The sequence below is a fragment of the Gigantopelta aegis genome, unplaced genomic scaffold (assembly GCF_016097555.1).
Source record: "Gigantopelta aegis isolate Gae_Host unplaced genomic scaffold, Gae_host_genome ctg6411_pilon_pilon, whole genome shotgun sequence".
Lineage (NCBI taxonomy): Eukaryota > Metazoa > Mollusca > Gastropoda > Neomphalida > Peltospiridae > Gigantopelta > Gigantopelta aegis.
Window position 1 is genome coordinate 1 of NW_024535019.1, and position 27,992 is coordinate 27,992.

General features: G+C 36.2%; 1 protein-coding gene across 1 annotated transcript; it reads right to left on the minus strand.

The window, feature by feature from the left end:
- Positions 1-401: 401 nt before the first annotated feature.
- On the minus strand, positions 402-27,099 carry LOC121366627 (multiple epidermal growth factor-like domains protein 11; the record flags this gene model as incomplete). Its single annotated transcript, XM_041491000.1, has 6 exons — positions 402-548; positions 1,328-1,477; positions 2,577-2,705; positions 5,505-5,714; positions 22,628-22,831; positions 26,968-27,099. Coding segments are annotated over 6 exons (972 nt in total), but the record flags the coding sequence as incomplete, so codon positions are not given.
- Positions 27,100-27,992: the final 893 nt, after the last annotated feature.

Genomic DNA, 27,992 nt, shown 5'->3' on the forward strand with positions numbered 1-27,992 from the left:
TTCAAAATGAATTCCTGGTGAATGTTGACAAGTGCATTTCAGTTTGTGTGATTAAAACTATCTATATATTAACACAGAAAAACGTTTTTTTTTTTTTTTGAAAAATACCCCCTCTCTACTAAAACTAATTTTCTTATCTTAAACTACTCTGCAGAAAAGTCCATCATGCTGCTGTGAGATCCAGATACATACACCTATCAAAAAAGTATTGTTAAGTGTTGTGCCCACGGATGATACCAATTGGTCATATTTGGGGTCCCGGCTCATGGACTATAACACATTAGCAGCTTAAACAGCGAACTATTGTCTAATATATGATATTGCTATGGGACTGTGGACGTAACGATAAATGATTACAGCACAAACCAACATGGGATTGTAAAGCAAATCAAACAACATACGTTTGGTACAATCCACAGATTGATATCCCCGCTTACAGCCGTCGACACACTCCCCAGTCACGTGATAACAGGTAACGGAACTATCCAGACATTTCCGGTCCGCACACGATTTTCCACAATCTTGTCCATACTGTCTATTAGGGCATTCTAAAATATTTAGAAGGAAAGCTGCTTACTAAAATGCTTTTTGTTCAACTGGTACAATATACATTAACATAACACTGACGTGATCAAGACAGTTGAACAGATTAGCAAGCTTATTACCTTTAGCACTATGAATTATATGGAATGACACAAATATAAACGTGGTTCATACCTTCATATTTCAAGGATACATATTCTTAGTTTCATCCAATATTTGATATCCTCTTGAATGGGAAATGATAAGTTTAGTAATAACTGTGTGCATTCTGTTGAAGACTGGGAACACAAATATCCAATATTTCAAATGAAGCATACTGCTCATTTACTCACCGATATTTAATTCCGATGCAATATTTTGTTACTTGACTAATCACTTCATTTAAACACTGTTGCAACAATTCTATAAAGAAATACTTAAGAACACATAATAGTCGGGTTTTGTTTAACGACACTATTAGAACACATTGCTTAATTAATCATAAGGTATTGGGTGTTTAAACATTTGGTAATTCTGACACTTGAGAAAACCCGCTATATGTTTTCTTGTGCAGAAAGAGATATTTTATATGCATTTTCCCGCGGACAGGAAAGCACATACAATGGCCTTTGACCGGTTGTGGTGTACTGGTTGGAACGAACCCTCCCCCCCCCCCCCCATAAGTTGAATGGATCCACCGATGGATGTGGTTCGATACTGCACCGCAAGTACCTCAAACGAGAATTCAACCGGCTGATCTAAATCCCGCCCCTCCTTGTCTAATAAGTCAAAACTATTTTATTACTTTCCATACAGTCTGTTCCCTTCCATCCAGGGTCACAGCCCTTGTCGCATGTCCCGTTGATGTCACACGATGATTTCCCGGTTGCTTTGTCACAATGTCTACTGGAACATTGTTTACTGCATAATTCACCATAGTGACTGGAATCACAACCTAGAAATATGCATGTCCAAATTATCGAATATTGTTTCAGTTTCTAAATATATTCCTTTTCAATTGTTCTATAAAAAGTGATTTAATTTTTATAACATTGTATTTGCAATATTGCGATGTGCAACGTGGAGATACGGTAAGGTATTGGTTATGTCGAGTACCTTCCATTAATGGATAGTGGATGACTTCAGTATGTTTCATAAGGCAAATCCGCTGAACAGAGTACTTCATATTTTATTAAATAATATAATAGTATACAGGTATATAAGTTAATTTATAAAATAAAATAAACCAATATGAAACTGGCAGTGAAATGGTAACGAACCCCCCCCCCCCCACACACACACACACACACCAAAAAAAATATAATGATAATAATAAAATAATAATATAAATAATAATAATAATAATAATAATAATAATAATAATAATAAATAAAATAAAGAAAGAAATAAAGAAAGAAAATAATAAAATAATAATAATAATAATAATTTAAAAAAAATTTAAAAAATTTAAAAATAATTAAAAAATTAAAAAGAAAACAATAAACAAATAAAAAAAACAAGAGTAAGCGGTTAGGCTATCTTATAATATGTTTGGACTTGAATCAAAATAGTGAGCTTCTGTATCCAGTCAATCATTTCATACATAATTGCATCCACTGAAGGTTCAAGCATGTCTGCCTAGTGCACATCTTCCGAATAAATCAAAACATTCTTTAAAATCTAAGTTCCACCATTTTAACCACATAACCAGACACCGTCATTCGCGCATGCATACACACACACGTACTCAAACACACGTATATACAAACACGCACCAAAACCGCAACCAAATAAATAATCGGAAACAATTACAAATACATCTTCCAAACAAACAATCACACATTCAATAAAGCTATAGGTTAATGATTAATTGGCGTAGCTAAATTACCTGTAACAATATTTATGCCTTTCCCGTGGACACAACAATTAATCATGGCTAGTAGTAGGATATCATATTAGGTGATTGCATGTGCCTACTCCCAAAGTGGTACAAATAACTAATAAATAACAGTTGTTTTATACACATGTAAGTAGTAAATAAAGCTTCGTCATACCGTTACATTTCTCCCCAACCCAGTTTGGTTTACATCCTCCTGTACACTGTCCAGTTACATAGTTACACGGCCCATCTTCACAGTGACAGAACTGACTGCAGTTATCACCAAACGTCCCAGGATCACAAACTGAAAGAATGTAGGATTTATCTCAAAAACAAGTCATTAACGCTTTTAATTATATATATAGATATAGATATAGATATAGATATAGATATACATATAGATAAATATATATATATATATATATATATATATATATATATATATATATAGATAGATAGATAGATAGATAGATAGATAGATAGATAGATAGATATATCATATTTATCATATAATATCTTACATTTTCAGTGCAATTTTCAAATCACATACTTTAAGAATTTGATAACTTTGCAAATTAGATGTAAATTAATCGAGTTCTCGGCACAAGGTTTATTGACATTTAAGCAAACGTACTCGGGTGACACTCCATGATTGGCATATGCATTCATAGTCATCAAATAAAAACATTTCAATGACAATTTGACACTGAAAGCTGTCCAGCGTTCAGAAAACAAAAAACGTTAGGCATAATTTTATTTTGATGTAAGGACATCCAAAATGACGTCATTCGTGTTTGACGTCATTTCCATTCAAAAATACACCGCGCCACATATTCTTACATCTAGTAATGGCGGACTGGAATTAAAGTTGCGTATACAGTTTACAAAAACACGTTGTATTAAGCTTGAGCTTATATGATAAAGATATTATTACCCTCGTGTATTTCGGTATCGTCAATATCATTTATTAGGAAAAAAATAATGTATTATGCTCGCCAGAGACTGGCATAGTACAATTTGTATTCCTAATGTATGATATTGACGATACCGAAAACCACGAGTGTAATAAGCTATAGATATATATGTATATATATACATACATACATACATACATATATTTATATATGTTGACCACAAACATCCTAGTAAGGAAAATACCGGCCTCGGTGGCGTCGTGGTTAGGCCATCGGTCTACAGGCTGGTAGGTACTGGGTTCGGATCCCAGTCGAGGCATGGGATTTTTAATCCAGATACCGACTCCAAACCCTGAGTGCGTGTTCCGCAAGGCTCAATGGGTAGGTGTAAACCACTTGCACCGACCAGTGATCCATAACTGGTTCAACAAAGGCCATGGTTTGCGCTATCCTGCCTGTGGGAAGCGCAAATAAAATATCCCTTGCTATTAATCGGAAAGAGTAGCCCATGTAGTGGCGACAGTGGGTTTTCTCTCAAAATCTGTTTGGTCCTTAACCCCTCTGACGTCATATAACCGTAAATAAAATGTGTTGAGTGCGACGTTAAATAAAACATGTCTTTCTTTTCTTTCCTAATAAGGAACATTGAGGTCTGTTTATGAACACACCGAAACACATTCCATAGTTTGCACATGCATCACGCAGTTGCCCCGTACACGAAAGTGGGGTATCATTCTCGACTTCGACAATTTTCAGGAAGATCCATTAATCACTGTGGAACATTATTTCTGTCAATCTTTTTCATTGTGTTGATCATACAGTTGTTATTGTTTTGTTTTTAATCATTTTTATTGTTGGAATTTGCGATTTACTGATAAAAAACGTCAATTTTCAAATTTCACTTCTGACCCCAATCGTCCTTCAAGATCTTTGGTGGTCATAAAACCTACTCTAATACGGAACTACCGGTTGTAATGTTTGCCACATTAATTCACTATTATCATATAACCATTCTCGACAGCTAATATACCTTACAATTTTGGCAGTTGTAAATTCGTATTAGAGTTCCCCTACTTTTTAAAGAATATTATATATATATATAATTTCAAACGTTCCGCTTTTATAGGATTTCTTCAATTCTGATTGGATGGCGTCGAAGAAAAATTGAATGTTATCCTTCGATAAACCTCAGAAAAGTACTTGATGACGCCATCTGGGTCATCATTACGTAAAACAGATCATGGAAAGGACGCTAGAATCCGATGTATATGTATTTTAACTATATATGGTGTGGCCAAGCGCTTGTGCATACATTTTAGAAGATGGTGAGGGGCTAAACTGTGGTTAGCGAAATTTATAAGTGGTTAAAACATGTTTCCCCGGAAACGTTTTCAAAAAGAGAGAACATTTGCTTGATCAAGGGGAGGGTTCAACTGCCGTAACGCACTCTCTTCACAAGCTCCTGTCTATTGGTCTAGTATAGTTAAAATAACCCGAAATTAAGCTTAAATTAGGGAACAAAGGTATGTAGAAGATTTTCCTCCATAGCATATTATCCATAATTCGCATAAATTGACATTGGGAAAAATATTAATATGCTAATTAGCTTATTTCTGTGCATGAAAACCATCAACACATTATAGCAACTGCTATATCGAAATCTTGCTTGATTTAGAACATTAAAGAAGGCAATTAGTTCGTTTAGAAAATTAATGTGATGATTAGTTAATTATGTTAATTTCTCTATGATGCCTTACTTGTTTTATTACATGTGTTCAAATGGCATATTCAAGGCATAATTATCTTGCATTTACCTCAGACTAAACCCTTAATATAAGCCTGGGAATGTTTTTATGAATTGAAATTAGCAAGGACATATACAGAACGTATTTGTATTATCTCACAGATATATTTGTTATTCATTGTTGCCTTTTGATACCATTTCTTCAAACTGATCAAGCGTTCTGGATAAAAGCCAAATCACTGAGCTGTGTATGTTATCTTGGTGGTTTCGGGGCGGGACGTAGCCCAGTGGTAAACTGCTCGCTTGATGCGCGGTCGGTTGGGTTTGGCTGTTGCTCTTTCCTGTCAGTGCAGTGCAGTGCAGTGCAGCAAACCATTGCTTAGCATTGATAAGCGACCGATGTCAAATTGCACTAAATACATAGGATTACAGTTAATGTACTCACTGAACACTTCTACTTCACAAAAGTCCATTGTGCTTTTGCCGTCATTGTCTGTTTGTTGCCGGTAGAGAGTGATGTATCTGGCTGTACTGTTACATATAACTGTTGTTACATCAGGACTATTTAAAGTGGTCGAACCACACAGGCGGCCCGTATTCGAACGGTTGGCTTCCGTTGAGCTGTAGATATGAACACCATTTCTCCGAACTGTATCTGTTAAAATAATAATGAAAAGCGGTCATGGATCACAGGTGGACATTGATATTGTATTATGCTAGTCCTGCTGTTATGATCATTATTATTAGTTGTACTAGTAATAGTAGTGGCTGTAGTAGTAATAATACATGTTGTAGTAGTTAACATGGTAGTGCTATTACTAGTACTGATAGTTTTAGTGGTGGTAGCTAGTAGTAATACTAGATGTAGTAGTAGTAGTTGTTGCTGTAGTAGTAACAGCCGTGGTAGTACTAGTACTAGTTACCGTAAGGTTAGTGGTGGTGGTGGTAGTAGTAGTAGTAGTAGTAGTAGTAGTAGTAGTAGTAGTAGTAGTAGTAATAGCAGCAGCAGTAGTAACAGCAGCAGTAGTAGCAGCAGTAGTAGTAGTAGTAGTAGTAGTAGTAGTAGTAGTAGTATAGTAGTAGTAGTAGTAGTAGTGGCTGTAGTGGTGGTAGCAGTAGTAGTAGTAGTAGTAGTAGTAGTAGTAGTAGTAGTGGCGACGCTGTTGCATTTGTGTGTGACAGTGGTGGGACGTAGCCCAGTGGTAAAGCATTCGCTTACGGCGCTGTCAGTTAGGGATCGGTCTCCTTCGTGAGACCATTGGGCTATTTCTCGTTACAACCAGGTCACTTCACTGATATATTAACGTTCGTGGTATGTGCTATTCTGTCTATGCAATGGTGCATATAACAGATCCCTTGCTGCTAATGGACAAAATGTAGCGGGATTCGTCTTTAAGACTATATGTTAAAATTACCAGTGATTATATATATGTGTGTGTGTGTGTGTGTGTGTGTGTGTGTGTGTGTGTGTGTGTTATTACCACAGTGTTTTTCGGTATCGTCAATAGAAACTTTACACTGAAAGCTGTCTAGCTTTAAAAAAACAACAACGTTAAACACTAGTTTATTCTTATATATGGATTTCTACAGTGACGTCATTCGATTTGATGTCATTTCCATTCACAAAGACACCGCATCATATATTCTTACGTCATTGAAATATCGGGTACAGCCAGAGGCTCGCATAATACAATTTTTATTCCTAATATATGATAAAGTCAAATAATGGGAACTCCATTATTTTAGACGATATTTGTGATGGTCCAGTCTGTCTATTTATTCCTTTTTTAAAGCACTGCAGTCTACAAAAAATGGTATAATCCTGTATGCATGCCTGCATTCACTAAATTACTATACATTACATTAGGGGACACACACCACCACCACCACCACCACCACCACCACCACCGACACCACCACCACCACCATCACCACCACCACCACCACCCTCCCGTAATGAAAAATAAAAATAATAAGATAGATTTCCTGTCTTTTACCAAAATGTTATGCTGATGTAATAAGCCACACCCCTTTTTATTTACGACAAACTTGACGATATGCATTCTGTTTCTTTAAACATTGATATGTAAGCTGCATATAAAATATGATGTCTACTTTTGCCATTTACTTGTGTTACAGAGTAAAAGTTAATATAGGATCAACTGTATATTGCCACAGTTTGGCCATGCGATGTCATATTCCAAAATGGTCGCTATCAGATTTTGCATGCATTACCTTTGTTTGCATTATATTTGAAATTAAAACCTTTTTCTTCATTTATTTTATTGTCTTCTCTGTTTAAAGTGGTTCAAATTGAACTAAGATGATACAACAGACAAAATAATGTAAAGAAAGGAATATTTGTTTAATAACACCCCAACACATGTTTCTCAACTATGTCTTCTTGATATCTAACAAAGTTGTTTGGAAACTTGATCAAGATAGTGAAAGAGGTTGTGTGTAATCACAAATGCTACTCCTACTGAATGGAAATATAGCATTTTGTATGTACTCTTTACCAAAGACAGGAATGTACACACCCTGGACATAAACTTTGTATTACTTAATGGGGCATTGGTATAAAACTAACAGGTCTACAGAGGAAATTGAATTCTATGATCCATTATACCTGGAACAAGTACTCTACATATACTTCTGAGCTATATCCCAACTCCAATACAGGAAAAGCGAGCACAAGCACCTACACACGACAAGGCTTAGTGGATATTAAGAGAGTCATGTGTTTGTGGAAGGAAAATACTTGTCATGAGCACATCTATTAGTTGTCAACTCTGTATTATTCATATAAACAATAAATAAAGACAATTTTGATCGAAAAGATGAAAAAACATATACACAGTCGAAATAAAGTAGAGCATCAGAAATAAATCTTTGTCAATCATACATCATATTGAAAAATCCTATTGAAGAGCTCTTGAATGTCATAACCATGATGGAACAAAATTATGCTGTGCCAGAATAATTTGATAATTTGAAGTTATTTCAAAACTGTAATGGCCATGCCCAAAGATATCTCAGACGATGTGATATGTAGATAACAAAAGCTGGAGCACAATGCATATTGTTCAATATAAAGGGAAAACCGACTATTTAAAAAATGAAGTTGTCCCTTTCGTTATACACACAGGGGGTGTCTAGCAGAGCCAATGTGTGAGTCGTACGGTCTCTCGTGGATCAGTTAGACTATGTGTGATGTACGTTTTTCTTTATGTTGATTTTATCTGGTACCCCTATGTTTAAGCGTAACCACTTTTGGGACCCAGGGGTTAAATACTGAGGCGGGGATGTTAACATAACGTCCAAATTGCCTGTCATACTCCATTTCAAACTGTATGATATACATGTTTATTTGAAGCTAGTTTTATCTCGTACGACATATTCTTAAGCATAATCAAATTGCACTTATGGGTTAGGTGTTGGGGGTGTCAGGCAAGACCAAAGCAGAGTCCAAATTATCATAGCCCAGACTGTGTTATTTACTTTTTCATTGAACGTTGGTTGTATCTCAAACCTCCAAGTATAGCCCAATGTTGGGGCACATTTTGGGCGTATGGGTTCTTATGCATCCTAATATGTCTTTTACACGTGGGCTCGTGTTCAGATTTGTAATGTGTAATATTTAGAATTGCGTTTGATTGTTTTAGTATGACTCATTTTGGAGGCCATAGTTTGGATATATGCAGGGTATGGTCACCAACAGAAATCACTGTGCTCCGGTTGCCACTACTTGAGTGCCCATATACTCAGATATTGGTATGTGTACCTTGTTCTTTTGAGTTCAAGGGCTTGGGCTGTTTCTCTATACAGCTTAGTGTGGAGAATATAATAGAGTCTCTCTGAATCTGTATGCATACATGTAGATGTATATATGAAACTGATGTGGTACCTTTAGTAGTTTTTGCATTTTCAATTCTGGTGTGTAAATAAATGTAAGGTAATATGCTATTTTGGCTGTCAATTTTAAGATATAATATCAACATAGCTAGATTCATTTTATTTGATTTAATCAAATTAATTACAAATTGAGATTCATATTCATCGAGAAAGAATGAGGCCAGTAATGGGACACAGTTGGTGCTTACTGGTAGCAATGACACATGACGTTAAGTGGTGCGCAGAAGAATAACTTCCGGTTTACGAAGCAGACGACCCCCCAAAAATGGGAGGACCCCCAACCTCTATACAGGTGATTTTCTATATGAATACGACTTAACATATGCAAACTGTATGTATAACTGCATCTGATAGGTAAAGACGTCTGCGTAATAAGAAGTTTACCGATCGAACACGTTCTATGGTGAAAATGATAGCGGCGTTAGTTACTGAACTGTGGTAAACTTGCACAAAGAAAGCGAATACGCTGCTATCTGTCAGTTATATGTACTTCTGTATTAATTATAAATCCCATTTATATCTTTTTTTTGTGAATTAAGTCCGTAAAGTGTAATATTTCAATGTTTTGCAAAGCCGAGTCAAATTGACATTTTGCACGTTAGTAAATTCCTCCATTACTGGAGCACCAGTGCAGATGTAGCCAGACTGAGTCATGACTTGGGAATATTGATATTGTGATTGGCATTGTGATGTATTACCACATAATACAAATATATTTTACTAATTGCATTATTCTCTGCCTGTATTATTACATTTCAAACCACAATGCAATAAAATAGATAAATTCCTAATTTTATAACATGGCCCCTCCCTTTAGTTTACTGTAATTGTGTGTGTGTGTGTGTGTGTGTGTGTGTGTGTGTGTGTGTGTGTGTGTGTGTGTGTGTGTGTGTTCATGGTTGTACATTTTTAAACAAGTGATGAGGGATTTACTTCAATTGAGTGCTCACCTGAATTAATGCAGTCATAGGACTGAACAGTCCCAGTGGACCATCAACAATGGGCCTTTTTTTTAACTCCAACCAGTGCATGACAATTGGTATAACAAAGGCCATGGTATGTACTATATAAAATATTATTTGATGCTTTTTGGTAAAAGTACTTATAATGTGGCAGCACACATCAATGATACTATAAAGTCAGACCGACCAACTTTCAGGAATTTTCCTAAGAATCCAGAAATTTCATCACATACTCAGAATTCCAGAATTGATGCCAAATATCTGGAATTTATTTCAAATTCACTTCAATTTTTTTAAAGCAACTAATTCTTATTACATTCTACATTTTTAGAATTTAATATCTATATCACTCATTTCAACCTGAGCTCCATGTTGTGTTAATGTGCGTAGCAGATTTTTCATTCCCGAAAAAGGTCGCCACAAATCAGTTAGACCCCGCTACATGCATATGACGAAATAGTGCATATGTGGTAATGTACTTACATAAAAATTACATTGGTCCCAAGTTTCTTTGTCACTTGATTGCTAATCTGTAGGTGGGAGTTGTGGGGTTGTGTGTGTGTGTGTGTGTGTGTGTGTGTGTATATGGGGCGGTCTATTTATGAGGAAGTTTCAATTCACATACAAATAATGATATACTCATTTGTATTGTCATTTTGCAAATATATATCAAACATGATATTTTTCACACTGTTTAAAATTACTTTTATGAAAATGATGTTTTCGCGCACTTTAAATCATTGTTTTGAAAAGGGTTTTCGCATGCATAAAAACGAAAATATCAGAAAATTTCCAGAAAAAAATATTTCCATTACGTTGGTCGCCCTATAAAGTACCTGGATAACATGCATATACATTTTTTTTTTTTTTTTTTTTTTTTTTTACATTTTACTTTTTATTACTTTATTTTTTCAGTTACTATGCTGACTGCTGTGCCAGTTTCCAACTGAAGAAATATATCTTGGATTCTAAGGTATTCAGCTACATACGTCATTGTATTCTTTCATCTGCATATACAAACCGTAGACTTTTCATATAACAGACTAAGACTGAATAATATTATCTACAGGTCAAGTGACTACTAAAGTGGCAACCATAGCCAATTACTTCTTTTATTACATGAACATTGTGTATTTAACTATTAACAGCATGACTCCAAGTGTACTCAAATCAGTTCCTCTTTGGTGGAAATGTATGTAATATATCAGGTCAGCAACCGTTCTCTCTCTCTACAACAAATAACACAAGCCGGCACCTCCTGGCAACAACATCCATGAGCAGATTACCACACTTCTTAATGCTTAGCTAATGTGCATTTCTCAAGCTAAAAAACACTAACTTATTTCATAAGCTTACTTCATTGTAGTTTCATAGTTATTCATATTTCTTTTCATCTTCATTCCCAGTTAAGTGATCATTACAAACTATATCGGTTTGACAATGGAACATATACAAATAGGAGAGATACTTCTGTTATTTGCACAATTTCAGAACAAAATAATATCACAGGACCTTTTGGTGCAAGAAGTTGCATCCAAGTGTGGTTTACTTGTGGAAGACCTCAATGTTCCAGCTTTAATTTCAAAACTGTACAGAGTTAAAAAAAATCATAAAAAAAAATCAAACGAGACGAAAGTAAATTTTTATTCAGAAATGAAACTTTTGTCATACGTATGTCTACCATGGTTGAAACTCCTTCTGTCAGTGTCATTGAAGAAACTTATAAGTCCATCGCCGAAGAGATAGCAGCAGATTTATATGTTACAAAAAATAAACTCCAAAATGTCATTGAAATTAAGACAAAGGAAATGAAACAAGTTTCTGAAAAAGACAAGTCTGTATCAACTGAACTTAGACACAGATATGAGCTTTTAAAACAGGATAAGAAAAAAATAAAAAGACGAAATAAGAAAATTATCGCATTACAATCACAGTTACAAGAGTACAAAAACAAAGAAGGTCTTGTGACAAGATTAAAAACAACTGCTGATAAATCAATTTTAAAATTGAAAAGATCTGCAGAAGTAAAATCTCGATATTTACGTCTGCGAAGAGTTCAAAATTATACTGTTAAAAAAGAAAATAGGAGATTGAAATCTGAATTAAATAATAATCATGTTTTGAAACACCAGTTAGAACAAACTCTTGCAAGAAATGTAGTCCTAACGAATGACAACAAACAACTGTCAAATAAAGTTAGGGAAATCGATGAATCATTGCAATATTTAGAGACTCTACTTTCTGACGACCAAGAAAGAAAAAGATCAATTCATTTATTTGATGAAGATAGAAATTGCCTCAGTACCTCTGTAATGGAATGTGTTATGGATCTGGATAAATGTTTCCAACAAAAATATACCACATGTTATTAAGACAGTTCTAACACTAGCTAACTGTGAAGCCAATCGACTTTCATAACGCACAACCATTGACAACATCATTAGTGCTAAAAAAGCAGTAACAGAAAAACACTTGAGTACAGTTGCTCCAGATATGTCAGATACAACTATGTATTCAGATGAAACTGGCAAGTTTGGGAAGACGTATAATGTTTTTGCCATTACAGATGAAAAAAAGGAACCATTGTTGTTAGGCTTAAGAGAGATGTCTAACAAATCATCTAAAACAACACTTGACACATTGAAAGAAATTATGTCTGGCATTTCTGAGGCACAGGGTACTGGTGAAGGCATTAGTGGAGGCACTAAAATTATCAGCAAGATTAAAAATACGATGTCGGACAGAGCTGCAACTGAAGTAGCCTTTAATCGTCTGCTAGCCGACTATCGGACTGAAATTCTGCCTGATATTGTTACTAATTGGGATGCTATGGGTGAAAACCAAGAATCAATCTCGAAACTTAACAATTTTTTCTGTGGACTGCATTTATTAGTTCATTTCGCAGAGGTTGCTGCTAAAGCCATTAACAAATTTGAAATAGTTAACAGAAAATCATCTGCTGACGACAATGATAGCACATCATTAAGTAGTCTACCACTCGACTCGGGCACAGATGACTCACATGAGGCACAAACAATTCAGTTCTTGAGGGCTTGTAGCAAATGTTTCTCCCGTGGAGGAGATGAAAAAAGTGGGTGTTATTCCAAATTCAAATCGTACTGCGATGCAAGGAATCATAATTTAGATCCAACAGAGAAAGAGGAACTCCTGGCTTCTTCCGGGAAAGAGGGAAGACTTGTAAGGACACGGTTCAGGCAGCGATGCCAAGAAATACATCAGGACAGATTGAGGAGGATGGAAGAGAAGAAAAGACAGATAGAAGAAAGACGTAGACGGGAATTGGCAAGAAAAACTAAACTAAGTGACAGAATAATGTATCATGGTCTATGGCAGACAAGGCTAGAGATTGAAGAGAACTGTAAATCATTATCAAACGTTTCCACGCAACGCGAAGCTCTTAAAACTCAGCTATTCTTTCGAAAAAAATGTTTTGAAACAATATGTCTCTGATAAAAAGGTGTATTTTTTAACGAAGAAAAATTTGCATGGAAAGTCCCAACCGCTGTCTGTAGAGGAACTGAAACAAAACTTGACCACCTTAGTTGACGCTGCACTTTTAAATCTCACTGAAGAGGATTCCAATCCATGTCGGCGACTTCTTGTTGGCAAGCGAGTAAGCCACATCTTCATTGAAGGGAACATACACAGGAAAGATCATCTCTGTTGTTCCTGGTTACTCCAAGTGGTACAACATTGTTTATGATGGTGACCCAGCTGTGTACACATACATATTTCAAGATGACTACCTACAAGGGAATCTTAGAATAATAATTTGAGGTATCTTTATTGGTGGCTTTATACTCACAACTAAGAATCAAACTAATCAACTGACATTTTGTCTAAATCCACACGTGATCATTTTGTGATTTGTTGGCATTGTTTTATTTGCACAAATGAATGAACGTGATGAATTAATGTAAGTGCACGACACTTGATTAATAAGTCATTTGTGAATTGTATTTAATGTACTTAATTTTCATTATTAGTAAAACTAACAATTTAATTCATTTACAGCATCACTAACAAAGCTTTTTTAAAATAATTATTTGTTAATTGCATGTGTCATTTTGTTTTTGGTGTGCTATTGGTGAAAAACAGTATACTGATTTCATTTCCTTTTCGTGCTGGAGTGTCGTTGAACATTTATTCATTGATTTTATTTTAATTATTCATATTCTTATCCAGATAATTTTTCACTTAGTATTGTAAAAAAAAAGATGAAAACAATTAATTAATAAATAATAATAAGAAGAAAGACAAAAATATGTCAAGTACTTTACATTGACTCTTACTTAAGCAAGATATAAGTTTAAAATATTTCTTCAAGACTATTAATGAAAATCATTTGTATTAAAATGCTTAGCATTAACTTCTTTTGTGGATATTTATTAATTGTATATACTTAATTGTAGCTAAATAATTATTTTTCTGTCTTTACCTTCATTACCAGTGTTTGGCTGACATCGGTCCCCTAATTTCAAGCCCTGATAAAGGATCAGAAATTGATGCCAGGTATAAAAATTTAGCTTTTTCTTCATGCTGGGATGCCAAATTAACCAAATGGAATAAATAACTGCTTCATTTTTAATATAGAACAAAAATATTGATGAGGGTCAATTTTCAGTGAAATTTGTGAAATTGTCATTTTTTGGAGCACCACTATTTAAAAAGAGATAACCATTTCAGTGTAAAAAAAAAAAAAATTATTTGAATTTTTTTGTCATTTTCTCGTTATAGACATTGTTTTGAAGGGGTTTACACAAATGTTTTTTAGAAAAATAATAAATTTAAAAATCATGTGTCATTGCTACTACTGGGGACCTGTTCCTGTTTAAACGTCTCATTCCCCAATTCGACTTACATGCTATCAACAATAAAAAAAGTCAAACATGCCACATATGTCTGTCTTAGTATAGTTTTGTCTAGTCCAACTTTTAGTCTTTTCTTTACAAACTGTCAAGACAAAAAGTAACAACAGCGGCAGAAGATCGTTATATTCGGGTAACCCAGCGTGTCGAACAGCAGCTACTGTCAATGGACTCCATGGTCCCATCCCATCCCAAAGTTCAAAGACCCTGTTTATTTTATGGAAACCAGATCTTCAAATAAGGTATCCTATATGGGCTGTTTGTTAAGTGCAGTAAGTTAATAGTTACTTGTTGTTAGTGTTTAGCGAAAGAGAAGTCGGAGTCGAAAATACCAAATGTTTGATATCCAATAGCCGATGAATAATTAATCAATGTGTTCTAGTGATGTCGTTAAACAAAACAAACGTTTTAACACGCATACATACATACACAGGCAAATAATTCCCGATGAAGCCTGAACAGGCAAAAATTTGAATTAAAGAAGGATATATGACTTTTAAAGGATGCTTCTGAGATTTTAAAATGTATTATGTTAAGTCACCTTGCTACTTTGTTAGCAACACAGAAAGATTTTCTATTCATATATGTATGCAGTAAAACCCACCTAACGACCACCCTAGTACTAAGACCACCCCGCTATAAAAACTATTATTTTAAAGAACGGAATATTTCCTTATTCTTTTATAGTAAGACTACCCCGGTATTAAGTCCACCCCGCTATTACGGTTACGACCAGTGAACGCAGACACAATTGTCGTGTTCTATGCATTTGGAACCCACAAATGCGACCAAAAAATTTAATTGCCACGTCACATAAGCGACAAACAACACATAACTCGGTAAAATATTGCCTAGTAATCTACGCTATGGTGTCAAAGTTAATTGCAGGTATATGTGTTATACGGGCATATCAATGTACGAATACCATCGCCGATTTGTTTTTTTTAACAAATGTGTCGTCTATTACGGATTCCCCAAGAGGATTCACCACGGGCTTTGAGTTAAACAACATCCTTTTTTATGGATTTCTCAATAGCTCAGAACGTATAATATACAACAGCGTGATGTGTTCACCTGTTGTCCTATTCTTTAGATTGTCTTTCAATAACCTTTTTCTGACCTTAACGCTAAATGCACGTGTATGCATGGGGTTTTTTTTCCTTTCACTGACCTGGCAGAATTTGACAGTCAGACAATAGTTACCTACGGGTGAAGTCGGAGTTGGAAGTTCATAACAGGTTAGAAATAAAACTTAATCCATATAATTTTATTATAATTTAGTGGTGTGATTGTTTGAATGAAATATATTATATGTTGGTAGTCTGGCAATTAGTATAGCTGGAGCAATATTGTATATATTTGCATGCATATCACTTTTTTCCAGTTTGTTTATCATTTAACTGTGTGGATATTTTAAATAAATAACTAGTTCTTTAATGCTAATGTATGTTGTAATAAAGGGATATAAGAATGTATAGTTTTAACATTTTCAAGCTCCAGCGTATACATTATGAGATCGGTTTTTTTTTTTTTTTGTATGTGCGTGTAATAAATCAGTGAATTAATTTTAAACATTAGCATAAATTTATTAGTTTCAATTTCAGTATTAAATAGTTAAAATATAAATTTATATCTCCAAACAGATTGATTTAAATTAATATAAAATGAAAAAACGAATCTTGCTTTCTTCTCAAAGCATGTACAAAGCATATCACAGGTCTGAATTCTCAACTAAGATACGCTTGACAGTATATATTCGGTCACAGGAGTGAAATTCGACCAACGATACCGTGACAAGATTTATTTTATTTGTTAGTTGTTAGGACTGCAGGCGGGCAGGCAGCCAGTCGTATCAAGCTTGTTTCCATATACAATTATCTTCGCACTGTCACAGACACAGCCCCAACTCACGTAAGTAATTAAGCAAACACCCATTTGAAAGTAGTTGATCAACATAAAGCTTATTTTTTCTTAAAACTTGTGTAATTTAATAAAAGCATGGCTGCAAAAACCTGTTAATAAAGTCGATCTCAAACTTCAATAATAGTCATTTTAGAGTGTCCAAAAATAAATACAATTATCAGTTTATTTGTTTATTTATTTATGTGTCTGTTCCTTTCCTTTTTCATTATTTCTTCATTACTAGATGTGTAAACTACTACTACTACTACTACTACTGCTACTAATACTACTACTACTACTACTACTACTACTACTACTACTAATAATAAGAATAATAATAATAATAATAATTTAATAAATAATCCCAAATAACGCATCATGTCTTTCTATGAATGAAATTGGTATGGTTGTGAAATAAAATGAACAATTTCATGTTGGTGACATCATTTAATTACTTGTGCATGTTTGTTGAGATGTAATCATGACTACTGGACAATGTATTCAACAATCGTAATAGATTTACTTGTAATGGTAATCGTAAACGTCACCAAACCGATTACTGTCGTCAAGTAATCGCCCCATCTCTGGAATGTACTATGTGACCTGACCTGGCACCATGTGATAATGAAGAAACCGTCAAAAGAATATACTCTCCATTGTGCCCAGAATTACCATGATATAAGAAAGTGTTGACCAAATCTGCTGACACTAACGTTGTGGACCATGCAATTTCCCTACCATGTATTCTTTATGGCATGAAGTTAAATAATAGAATAATACCAGCTCATAATAGTGCAGCCAGCCATGGAGAACAAATGGCAAAGGCACTTCGATTTTGTTTCCATTCGGTCAGCGGGTGTGACACATCATTGTCATTCAGTAGTATCTGGGCAGACTTGGGCAGCTTTTCCTGACATTATATAGGAAAATTTGTGTTTATCCCAAATATCCGTTTGTATCACAGATAACAGCATTTAAAGGTTCGTCATACTTCGTTATGACAGGACAAACGAAAACATTCAGATAGACTAGGCAAAGAAGGTACTCTTTCTCAAAGTGAGGCAGCTCGTATACCTCGCTTAAAAGGTTCTCTTACCAAACATACTAAAAGCTTGGGATGCATACCAAGAAGGTCATATACAACTGTTACAAAACTCGTGTGATTGGGAGTAGACCAAGGACTGCAATATCCAATTGATTCCGTTCTAGACAGCGCTTCCAGAGGCAGCCTATTAATTTATGAAACTGATTAGATGTGGCTGCAAGAAGGCATGAAGACCTCCTTTTAGCATTTTTTAAACAGCATTATAGACCGGCTTCAGAATGAGATAACAGCCCTTCACCCCTCTCCCGGAAAGGACATTATGTAGACCTGGGGGTGGGGGGGGTGGGGGGAGTTTTACTAAAAAGAAAAGTTTTGGTAAACTGGCTTCTTGTGGTGTGTGTGACAAATATGGTGTGTCAAAGTAGGGCCCCCTCTCCAAAACAGGGTCAACTACTCATAGCACTATTGAGAGAGCAAATAATTGGCAGAGCATTTCAAATGATGATAGAAAAATGAAACTTGGCACAAATGATCCATCAGAGGCCTGATGTCCACATAAGACGTTAGGTTCAGCATGTTTTTAAGCATATAAAATAATATAAAATGACTAATTTCGAAAAACTATTAAAATACATCTAATTAGAGAACACTTGTAGGACAGTATGGCGGCCATCTTGAAAAATGGTCGCCATATTGAAAATTAAAGTGGTTTCCGTTGGTATTTTCTGATCATTATATCGCAAGAACCGTATTCTGGACGAAACCTGTCTATACTGGCACAAAATAATAGTTTTTAGTCCGGCAGCAGAGGGTCATATTGGTGGTTAGTTATATTTAAGGTGAATGTAGTGATATCAAGGTAGTGTAGAGTTGTTACCCTTGAGCAATTAAAACTATTCACGATGGCCACCAAGGAATCTGAAACTGAATAAAGTGATATATATTTGTAACCAGATATGATAAAAAAAAACTTAATTAATTAATTTTCTTTTCGTATGTTTTAAAGGCCACATAATTCAACAAAATAATTATCTGAAGCAAATAGTAGAAATAATTAATATAATATTCAAGATGGCCAGCAGTGAGAGTGAAAATCAATGAATAGGTCTATCTCTGTAACCAGATATGGCAGAAACATGAATTAGACATTTTTTGGTATTTTAAAAAAGATAAAGAATTCAACAAAACAATTATTTGAAGCAACAGTACAAATAATATATGTCAAATATAATCATATTGTATATTAGCAAAACCGATCGTACCGATATATATCGAAACTATTACAATACATTTTGAGAATTTAAATACAGTATATTTCAAGTGTATTAGTGATATTGCATCAGTGTCAAGATGGTTTCTGCAATCAATGACCGAGCAATGGCTGATATAAATGCAATTGTTGAAAAACATTATTCCATTATTCCTGACTTACTGGCATTAGAAAGATGTAATGAAAGTGGTATGGTCTAGTTTGCAGCATATGTTCACCTTTGCCCTTGTGGGACCGGATATACTCACCTATCTTGAAAACCTGATTTCATCGCTGCCATCATAGCTGTATATATTCCATTGAGCTCTATCATGTGCATGTTTGGGTTTTTGAAGCAAGTCTGGGGAGTGGCACTCATATGGGCAGTGCAGGATGGATAAAATATTATGTTATGTATGTCCTAGGATAGTGGTGGTCCTCATAAGGACGAGCACCTGATAGTGGGTAACTGAAACAATCACGACTTATGTCACAGATAAAATATGCACGGTTTGTAACTAATAGATTGATCATTTGGTTGTGCTAACTGAAACACTGGTGATATGTTCAATTTGACGAGGTACTTCCTGGTAATATAGTATCTTAATGTTTAATACATATACTCTTCAAAAAAAGAAACGCAAAAGGGTACAAATGGGTTATAACTCCGATTTTATGTTTCTTACCGGTTCATGCTTTGTGAATATAAGGTCATTGCATGTCCCAAACACATTCCCACGGTTACATTCGATAAAACGCAGCTACTGTACAATAAAGTTCCAAAATGTAAATATTCGCAAAAACGCAGCCACGTGCAAACCATGTCACCACTGCACGTGCGTTGTCTGCACATGCAACATGAACACCGACAGTATAAAAGTGCAGGGTGTTTCGCTTGCCTGGCCTCTGTATCTGGCCGACAGTTGACAATCCAGGACATGCCACGTCTCAGTGAACCGCAGAGAAACAATGCCATCGGCCCGACTACTCTCGACGCAGGCGAATCCAGGAACGGCCATTGCCAGGGCATTCCATGTGTCCCCAAGCACCATCTCCAGACTGTGGGACCGTTACCAGCAACATGGATCAACACGTGACCTCCCTAGATCCGGTCGACCACGGGTCACTACCCCCGGGCAGGACCGCTACATCCGGGTACGCCACCTTCGGGAACGATTGACTACTGCCACCTCCACAGCCGCAGCAATACCAGGTTTGCGCAGGATATCCGACCAGACCGTACGGAACCGCCTACGTGAGGTAGGAATTCGTGCCAGACGTCCAGTTCGAGGTGTCATCTTAACACCACAACACCGTCGACTCCGACTGCAGTGGTGCCAGATTCATCGACAATGGCCTCAACTGCGATGGAGACAGGTTGTGGGTTTCAGTGACGAGTCCCGATTTCTGCTCCGACGTCATGATGGAAGATGTCGCGTGTATAGGCGTCGTGGTGAACGTTATGCGGCAAACTGCGTGCAGGAAGTGGACAGATTCGGCGGGGGGTAGTGTGTCATGGTGTGGGCAGCCATCTCACACACTGGCAGAACTGACCTGGTCCACGTGCAGGGCAACCTGAATGCACAGGGCTACATTGACCAGATCCTCCGGGCACACATCGTTCCAGTTATGGCCAACGCCAACGCAGTGTTCCAACATGACAACGCCAGGCCTCAGACAGCACGTCTCACAACGGCTTTCCTACAGAACAACAACATTAATGTCCTTCCTTGGCCATCGATATCACCGGATTTGAACCCAATTGAGCATCTATGGGACGAGTTGGACCGACGCCTCCGACAGCGACAACCACAGCCCCAGACCCTGCCCGAGCTGGCAGCAGCCTTGCAGGCCGAGGGGGCCACCATCCCCCGGGACGTCATCCGTACTCTGGTTGGTTCAATGGGCAGGCGGTGCCAGGCAGTTGTCAACACACGCGGAGACCACACCCGGTATTGACTCCAGATGACCTTGACCTTGGTGGTGTGTCCTATCACTTACTCACAATGGACTAGAGTGAATTGTGAACAATCCTGCAACATTTGGTAATTATCGGACTCACCATTCAATAATTAAATCAATTCTCCAAATGTTACGACAATGTGGTTTTGCGTTTCTTCTTTTGAAGAGTATATTAATTATTTATACGGGTGCCTCAGATAATTTGTTTATTGTTAAATGTTTTATCTTTTTAAAAAATACACAACGATTCATGTTTCTATCATGCCTGGTTAAGGAGAAATAACACTTTGTTGTTTTTCACGTTCCTTGGCGGCCATCTTGAATATTACATTAACGATTTCTACTGTTCTTCAAATAAGTGTTTCACTGAATTCGTTTTCTTCTAGAACATACCAAAAGACATATAATTCATGTTTCCGTCATATCTGGTTACAAATATATAGCACTTTTTATGATTTCAGACTCCATGGCGGTCATCTTGAATATTTTAACTTGATCAAGGGTGACAACTCTACACCCACAAGGATATTATTGTATGTGCCCAAAGATAAATAAACTACATTAAAAAATATATAACCGAAAAGTTTGGTTCGGCCAAAAATCGCCTCTGCTGCCGAACTATTTTCTATGCTACTGAAGCCGCTCTTTATGAAAATATACCATTGCATGTTTAAACGTTCAAACGTTCAAACGTTTTCTGTAGGTCTGTGTAGATCGTATAAATTATGTGTAATCTGACTCATAAATGGAAATATTATATGAATGAAAGTGAAGTTCCGGCCGTGGCAAACAACCAACCAAACATGGTGATTTTTAAGCCAGCCTATCAGTGACTTTAGAAGCAAATGTACAATGTGCAGAGATCGACAGAACAGTACCATGTATATTGTATGGGTAACATATAGTGTATAGATATTAAGATATCTATACATACTAGCCTGTGCCAGGATTGACCAAAGATTCATATATGTTAAGACATGATCGCGTGGTTTATAGTCCCCACATGTATCGTCGGTTAACAGAGCATTCATTTTCAGGATATCTCGGAGGCCGAATGGTCACCGTGGAGGCCTGGGAACTGCGGGCGAATCGGTGTCATAGGTTCGGGTCCAAGCAACGCACAATGACAATATTTGATGTTAATTATATACATCTCAGCATACGTTAAGAATAATCTAAATAGAAGTGCATATTTTTAATATTACAAGCTGCAGTGAGACAGATGAACTGTAAATGTAATGCCAAGGAAAGGTACTTAACATTAACTTTTAATGTTTAACACTGGTACTTAGTATAGAGGCACATATTATATAAACACCATAAATTGAACCATATTTGAACAGTGCTGCCCTAATATGTAACACAAACCAATATAGAACATTGTTTTTATATATATATAATATATATATATATATATATATATATATATATATATATATATATATATATAGACAGATAGATAGATAGATAGATAGATAGATACCCCTGTAGATAGAAAGCTTCAGACAGACTTAGTATTTCTGGCATTGCTTAATTTATGCTAAGAAGAATATAATTAGTCATACAACATATGATATTGTTTTATAGATAAATGAATTTCGGGTTTCGGCAGTTATAGTAGTCATACAATGCACAAGTACTTACATTCTGTGCTGCGGAAGTAAATGTCTAGCGTGTGTATGTAGTAGTCTTCTCCCAAGTTTACTTCCCACCACGTGAATGGCAGATTAACACCAGTTATCATACACTTCCCTTCTTCTCGGTTGCCATCTACAGCATTCTCAGCGATATGCGTGTACTCTGGGATGTATGAACTCTGGTAGGTAGTTTTCCGTAAGGCTATATTTTCTGAAATATCAATTGCATCTCTAATATTATATCTATAACCCATTTCGTTGCGAAAATAAAATACACTATTATCGTGTTCAATTATTTAGACCCAAAGTTTTTTGCAAATGTTACGTTTATTTCCTATTCGATATTTGTTTTCTTTGCATTTACATGAAAACAAACCCAAACCCCGACAGGTTTTATATACAAATCATCATATAAAATGCACGAAGTTGACTTAATTCCACTTTTTAAAAATCTCTGTATCTTTTGAATGCACGTTATTTCTCCTATAAATAACTAATGTCATTTGCATATCAAAAGCATCATTCTATAGTGCGTTTCAAACTAATGTTCGGTTCTATCGTCCTATCCGCACAAATCGTACTATGACCTATATTTAAGAAAATATCTGTAAACATGAAGCAGGCGCGGATTCAAGTGGGGAGTTCAAGTGACAAAACCTCAGTTTGAAAAAAAAATATGTATCAAATATTATAATTGTATTGTGGAATACACAAGCGCGCGAGCTGAAGGGAGAGAGAGAGAGAGAGAGAGAGAGAGAGAGAGAGAGAGAGAGAGAGAGAGAGAGAGAGAGAGAGAGAGAGACGTCATTTATGTAACGACGCACTCAACATATTTTAATCTATGATTATATGGTTATAGGGAGAGAGAGAGAGAACAATATGGTATGCATGCGATTGGTGGAGGTGTGACCCTCTGCACAACCCCAACCCCACTTAAGGCTTCTTTTGTATATGGAGCGGGACGCAGCTCAGAGGTAAAGCGTTCGCTCATGGTAGGTCTACTCATCGATCCCACATAGTGGATCCATTGGGTTGTGTCTAATTCCAGCCTGTGCACCACAACTGATGTATAAAGGCTGTGGTATGTGCTATCCTGTCTATGGGATGGTGCATATAAAACGTCCCTTATTGCTTATCAAAATTGCTTATCGGAAACAGTGGCCCATGTGGCGGTAGCGAGTTTCTTTCTCACTGTCATAATGCTCCTTAACCGTTTTGTCTGACGCCACATAAACGTATATCAAATGCGTTGAGTGTGTCGTTAAATAAACATTTCTCTCGTATGTATGTGTAGTCTATATGCATTTTCTAGTCGATTAGTTTTATAGGTTGTTAGGTTTGTTTGATAGTGAATGATATGGAAATAAATAGTTTTTGGTGTTAAAGAGTGCATGTATACATTAAAGTAATACTCCTGATGGGTATGGAGAAATAACTTAATCAGTCGACGAACTCATTTCCTCATCACTATCTTCGTTAAGGGGGACTATCACAGGGGGTATTTTATTTCTTATAAAAACTATTTTGTTTTCTAAAATCTTCTTCGATCTTTATTACATGTTTAACTGCGTCAGAGAAGTGTGTAGGTGTGACAGAGTTCAATGCATGTGCAAGTTCTCTCCGCACCGTGGTAATTTTACCATCATTATGACGAGTTATGTGCCCTTTGACTTGACTCCAGATCAGTTCTATCGGATTGAGTTCAGAATGTCTTGGCGGCAGTCTTAGACACATGTGCCCATGGCGTTCAGCAATATCATCAGTAACAAATTGCTTTGCACATTTGTTACTTTTCACAAGTTCATAAAGAACTGGCTTTGTCATGTTACTCTCAAAAGGTATATTTTTGTTTCGTAGCCACGACTGAATTTCTTCCTTTTTAGCGTTTAGTGCAGGACATCGTGTAATCTCAGTTAATTTGTTGTGGTAGCTTGCGTTATCCATGACGATAACAGAAGGATCTGGTAGAGAAGGCATAAGTTGTTCTTCAAACCATTTGATGAAAGTGTCATGATTCATCTCACCATGATAGCCTGCGTCTGTTTGTTTTGCCTCAAAGATCAATTCACAGCCATCTATCAATCCATATTTATCACAGCCAGCATGACAAATAATAAGTCTTTTTCCCTTCCCAGTCACCGAACAGAGTTTAGGAACTCGATCAGCAGCGTCTGATTTCGGCAGGTGATTGGCGGTACTTGTGCACGGGTGGATATCTGTCCAGTGGTGGGATGTTGTATGGTTGACATTCAGCCAGGTCTCATCTTGATACACTATTAAATACCCCTGTTCTCATAAACTGGATATTTCATGGAGATAGGACAGTCTCCTGTCTGATATATTGGCGTCCTCAAAAATCACTTTTCCGGTTGTAGACATATGTTGGTATTTAAAATCGAGGTCATGGAGTGTTCTTCGTAAAGTTGATATGGATATGTTGATTCCACATTCCTCCCCTAAAGTCACGTTAATCTTATGTAATGTAGGTAATTTGCCCTCTCTATAAAATTTGTATACTCGTCGTCTAATAACATCTTTATCAAATAAATCGATGAGTTTTCGGTCGCGTTTTTTAACAGTGATTTCTGTGCTTGGATTCGTAGAGCTTAGATTTTTCACAGTTCTTTTTACTGTTGAAACCGAAACTTTAAGTGCAGCGGCAACTCGATCGACAATTCGATAAGAAGCATACCTAGGTCTACCGCGCTGATATTCATCTTCAAAACAATCGAAAACGTTCTTAATACACGATTTTACATCAACTGAAGTGTTTTTCGATTTACCCATATTTTTCCTCAAATAACAATAACAAGAATGTCGACTAATACATTTTCAGTGCATTTATATACCCTACCTAACTTGTATTTTACGTGGTTTACACATTGCTACAATAGCACGTGCAGTCATAGATCGAAATAATGATGTTATTGACCAAGCAATGCTATCGTATTTTGAACATTCGGGGCTGTGTCTGCGGGATGAAAAAGTGGTTGAACCCATACGAGTCCGAACAATAGCCCTTTGGTTTTTCGCATTACAAATGTAACACCCCACCCCCAAACCCCAGCCCCTAGCACCACCATAAATACTATATATATATATATATACAGTAGTATATATACAGAATATATATATATATATATATATATATATATATATTATAGATATATATATATACGTATGAGTTCCCAATTTGGAGGCAAATTAAATAACATTTTTATTATTATTTGATGTTGGTGGGCTTTGACATTTTATCCCCCCCCCGGTCTTCTGGGTCCGGCCCTGCATTAAATTTATTTATAAATTTGGAAAGCACATTCTTCGGTGTGTGAGGTGATTTGTGTTTTTACTGTGCTAAACCTCAGTTGTGTTAGGTTAGGTATGGTATGCTAATATATAATTGATATAATAAAATAAAAATACATAATACATTAGCTAAATTTATTAAATATAATACACCTACAAGAAAGGGTTACGTGTTCTGTTTGTTTACATCTATGTTTAACGGAGAGATTAGACAATGCTGTTACACACTGCAAAACAATAATAACCTTGATTTAGTGAAACAATCTATAATGGCCTTCACGTAGCCTCAGATCCCAATGTTTTGATATGCAAATGACCGTAGTTATTTATAGGAGAAATAACGTGCATTCAAAAGACACAGAGATTTTTAAAAAGTTGAATTAAGTCAACTTCGTGCATTTTATATGATGAGTTGTGTATAAAACCTGTCGGGGTTTGGGTTTGTTTTCATGTAAATGCAAAGGAAACAAATATCGAATAGAAAATAAACGTAACATTTGCAAAAAACTGTGGGTCTAAATAATTGAACAGGATAATAGCAATTAATATAACAGTATTGCTGCTAATGATGTTTAGCATCGTACACAATGTTTATTAATTATTGAACGAAGAGCTGGCCAAACACTAGATAATATAAATATAGAAACGATTTACAAAACAAAAACGTATTTCTATATCAATGTTCACCGAAAAGTGAGTTTGTTCTCTGAATGCTGGCTTTGTGTGCATATAATGCATAAGAATAGTTTTATAAAAATACTAAAATACCCAACGATCTTATGGGTATTACATAAATAAACAAAGTTAAGGCATACATTCCTCTTCACACACTAAACGTTTGGAACTCACACAGTTTCTGCAATATTGCCTTTGGGAAGATATAACTGTTTCTGTTATCAATTACTATATACTGTTTTAAAGGTTTCAATAATTATTATACATCCAATCAATTATAACGACTTGCAATCAGAAATATAATAAGCTAAACAAACTTTTAAATTAATTTTAAAATCCAATATTCGCTATCGACAATTATTTTACCTGTTGTGCATCTTGGTCCCAACCATCCTTCCTGACAACTACCAGAACAACCTGTGACTTCATTGCAGTTGTCAGCGCCACAGTGGCAGGTGTAGCTACAGTCTAAACCATATTTCCCTGACATACAGGCGCCTGTCAAATAAAAATACAAATATAATACCCAGTAATAAGCTGTAATAATATTCGTGGGATTTCAAGAAGTAAACATAATACGTTTTTTGATGTTTGTTTTGCAAAAGAAAATTGTCCTTGTTATCAAGCGTAACCATGCAATACACAGTTACCCCCACATGGGCTACTTCTGTCTTTCGTATGCAGACGTGAGAGTGGGTATTTCTCCTCTTCGACGTTTAGAGGATTGAGACCTCCAGCCCACCCTCACTTCCACACCCGCTCCTAAGGCCGGCCCGTAAGAACGCTATCTGTAGTTGGGGAGACAATCACTAGTATAGGGGACACAATATCTAGTATGGTGGGAGCCATATTTTAAAATGTGTTCTTATTTAGAGTGGGGCAAATAAAAGTGTACATTTTGTTCCTCAAGTGGGAAGTGGGGATGGTGCAACCCCCTCCGGTTCATGCAGGCCTGTAAGGATTTTGTGTGGAATGCGGAAATGCAATTTTCTTTTTTTGAACACTGGCATCTTTATGTATTAGAAAAATAGAGAGAGGAGAGAGAGAGAGAGAGAGGGAGGAGAGAGAGGAGAGAGAGAGAGAGAGAGAGAGAGGAGAGAGAGAGAGAGAGGGTGGAGGGGGGGAGGGAGAGAGAGAGAGAGGAGAGAGAGGAGTAGAGACAGAGAGACCACAGAGCAAAGAGAGAGACAGACAGACAGGAACAGACAAGAGAGTAAGAGAGAGAAACAGAGACATAGAGAGGATAATGAGAGGGAAGAGAGGAGTGATAGCTACAAAGAAAGACAAAGATGGAGGAGACAACAGATAGAGCCAGATACAAGAACGAAAAAGGGAAGGGAACAAGAAGGAAGAGAAAAACAAATACCTGAGCCCGTAAAATAAACAAATGG